This window comes from Trachymyrmex septentrionalis, unplaced genomic scaffold, assembly GCF_001594115.1.
Source record: "Trachymyrmex septentrionalis isolate Tsep2-gDNA-1 unplaced genomic scaffold, Tsep1.0 scaffold71, whole genome shotgun sequence".
Lineage (NCBI taxonomy): Eukaryota > Metazoa > Arthropoda > Insecta > Hymenoptera > Formicidae > Trachymyrmex > Trachymyrmex septentrionalis.
In genome coordinates, this window is record NW_017305895.1 from 1637965 (window position 1) to 1639242 (window position 1278).

Here is a 1278-nt window from a genome sequence, read left to right on the forward strand (position 1 = left end):
CTTTTCTCTTTGGGGGTCTCTCACGTGCCCAAAAAAAATTTACGAAAAATTTCGACTACTCATCGTGAAAACTTAAAGCTTTCCCTACAAAATCATTTTTTGAAAATGTTCCTATAATTTTTTGTTTCTGAGTTATTCGCGAGTTAAGTAAAGAAGCATTCTGATTTCGATTGCTCATAACTCCGATAAAAATCATCATATCGCAATTTAAAAAACAGATTCTTAAAGCTGAAACTTTGCTCTAGCGAATGATATAATCGTAACGAAAATTTCGCAACAAATAAAAAAACTTTTGAAAAATCAATGAAAAAATCCGCACGAACTTTCCGGACCACCCAATATTACAGCGACAAATCGATTCAACTCACAATAATTTTATTAATATTGACAGTAAGAAATTGAAATTATAACATAATATAATACTAATATAACATAAGGCATGTACCAGAGAATAGTTGCGGGAAAATTACCTCTACTCCTTCTATTTTTCCTTATTTCTACGGCATAAATTCCAGCGCGGCATATTTACCGGAGTTATCCTAAATGTAGAGATATGAAAAAACTAATAATTTGCGAAATATTTTATACTTTATTCTGACACATGTTTAAAATGTTAAATATCTCGTAAACTATTAATTTTTTTAATCTTACCTTAACAAGATAAATAATATAATGACACGGCTTAATCAGGTCATTGATTTCACAGATATGATATTTGAGACATTAAGTTATCAATAAATCATCTGTTTTATTTTAGATAAATCTTACTTAATAAAAATCATGTGAATATATGCAAAATGTAAACAGGAGATTTATTAATTAAGATTAAAATTTGAAAGTATACAATTTGTATACTTTAATTTTTTAAATACGTGATTCTCATTAAGACTTAACTTCTCATTATATTTAACGACAAAATAAGGTCATTAATTCAGAGTTAATTTTTTCTTAGTGAAAATTGATTCAATTAAGAATACTTACACTACAGCAACTAGAAAAGGTGTTTGGCCTAAATTTCAGGATCTACATAAATAGATTACGTCAATGCACTTTTCAAGTAATTTTGTTACACTACGTCGAAATTTTTATTTAAATTTTGGTTATAAAGATATATAAAATTAAAAGATTTAGAAGTCCCAATAATTAATAAGTTACTTTGACACTTATTTAAACAAAATCGGCTCCAACTTGATTATTATTCTAATTAAATGTAATTAATAAATTATTAATATTTATACATTATGTATTTTTTTGTATACATATATATATATATATATA

At 25.7% G+C, this 1278-nt stretch overlaps 1 protein-coding gene across 1 annotated transcript in view; it reads right to left on the bottom strand.

Annotated features, from left to right (window-relative positions):
* Window positions 1-497: 497 nt before the first annotated feature.
* Window positions 498-1278, bottom strand: part of LOC108753734 (putative odorant-binding protein A10) — a 3679-nt gene continuing 2898 nt past the window's right edge. Inside the window, exon 3 of the mRNA XM_018495596.1 lies at window positions 498-539. Within this exon, the coding sequence (XP_018351098.1) occupies window positions 498-539 (42 nt within the window). The remainder of the gene's footprint in view (window positions 540-1278) is intronic.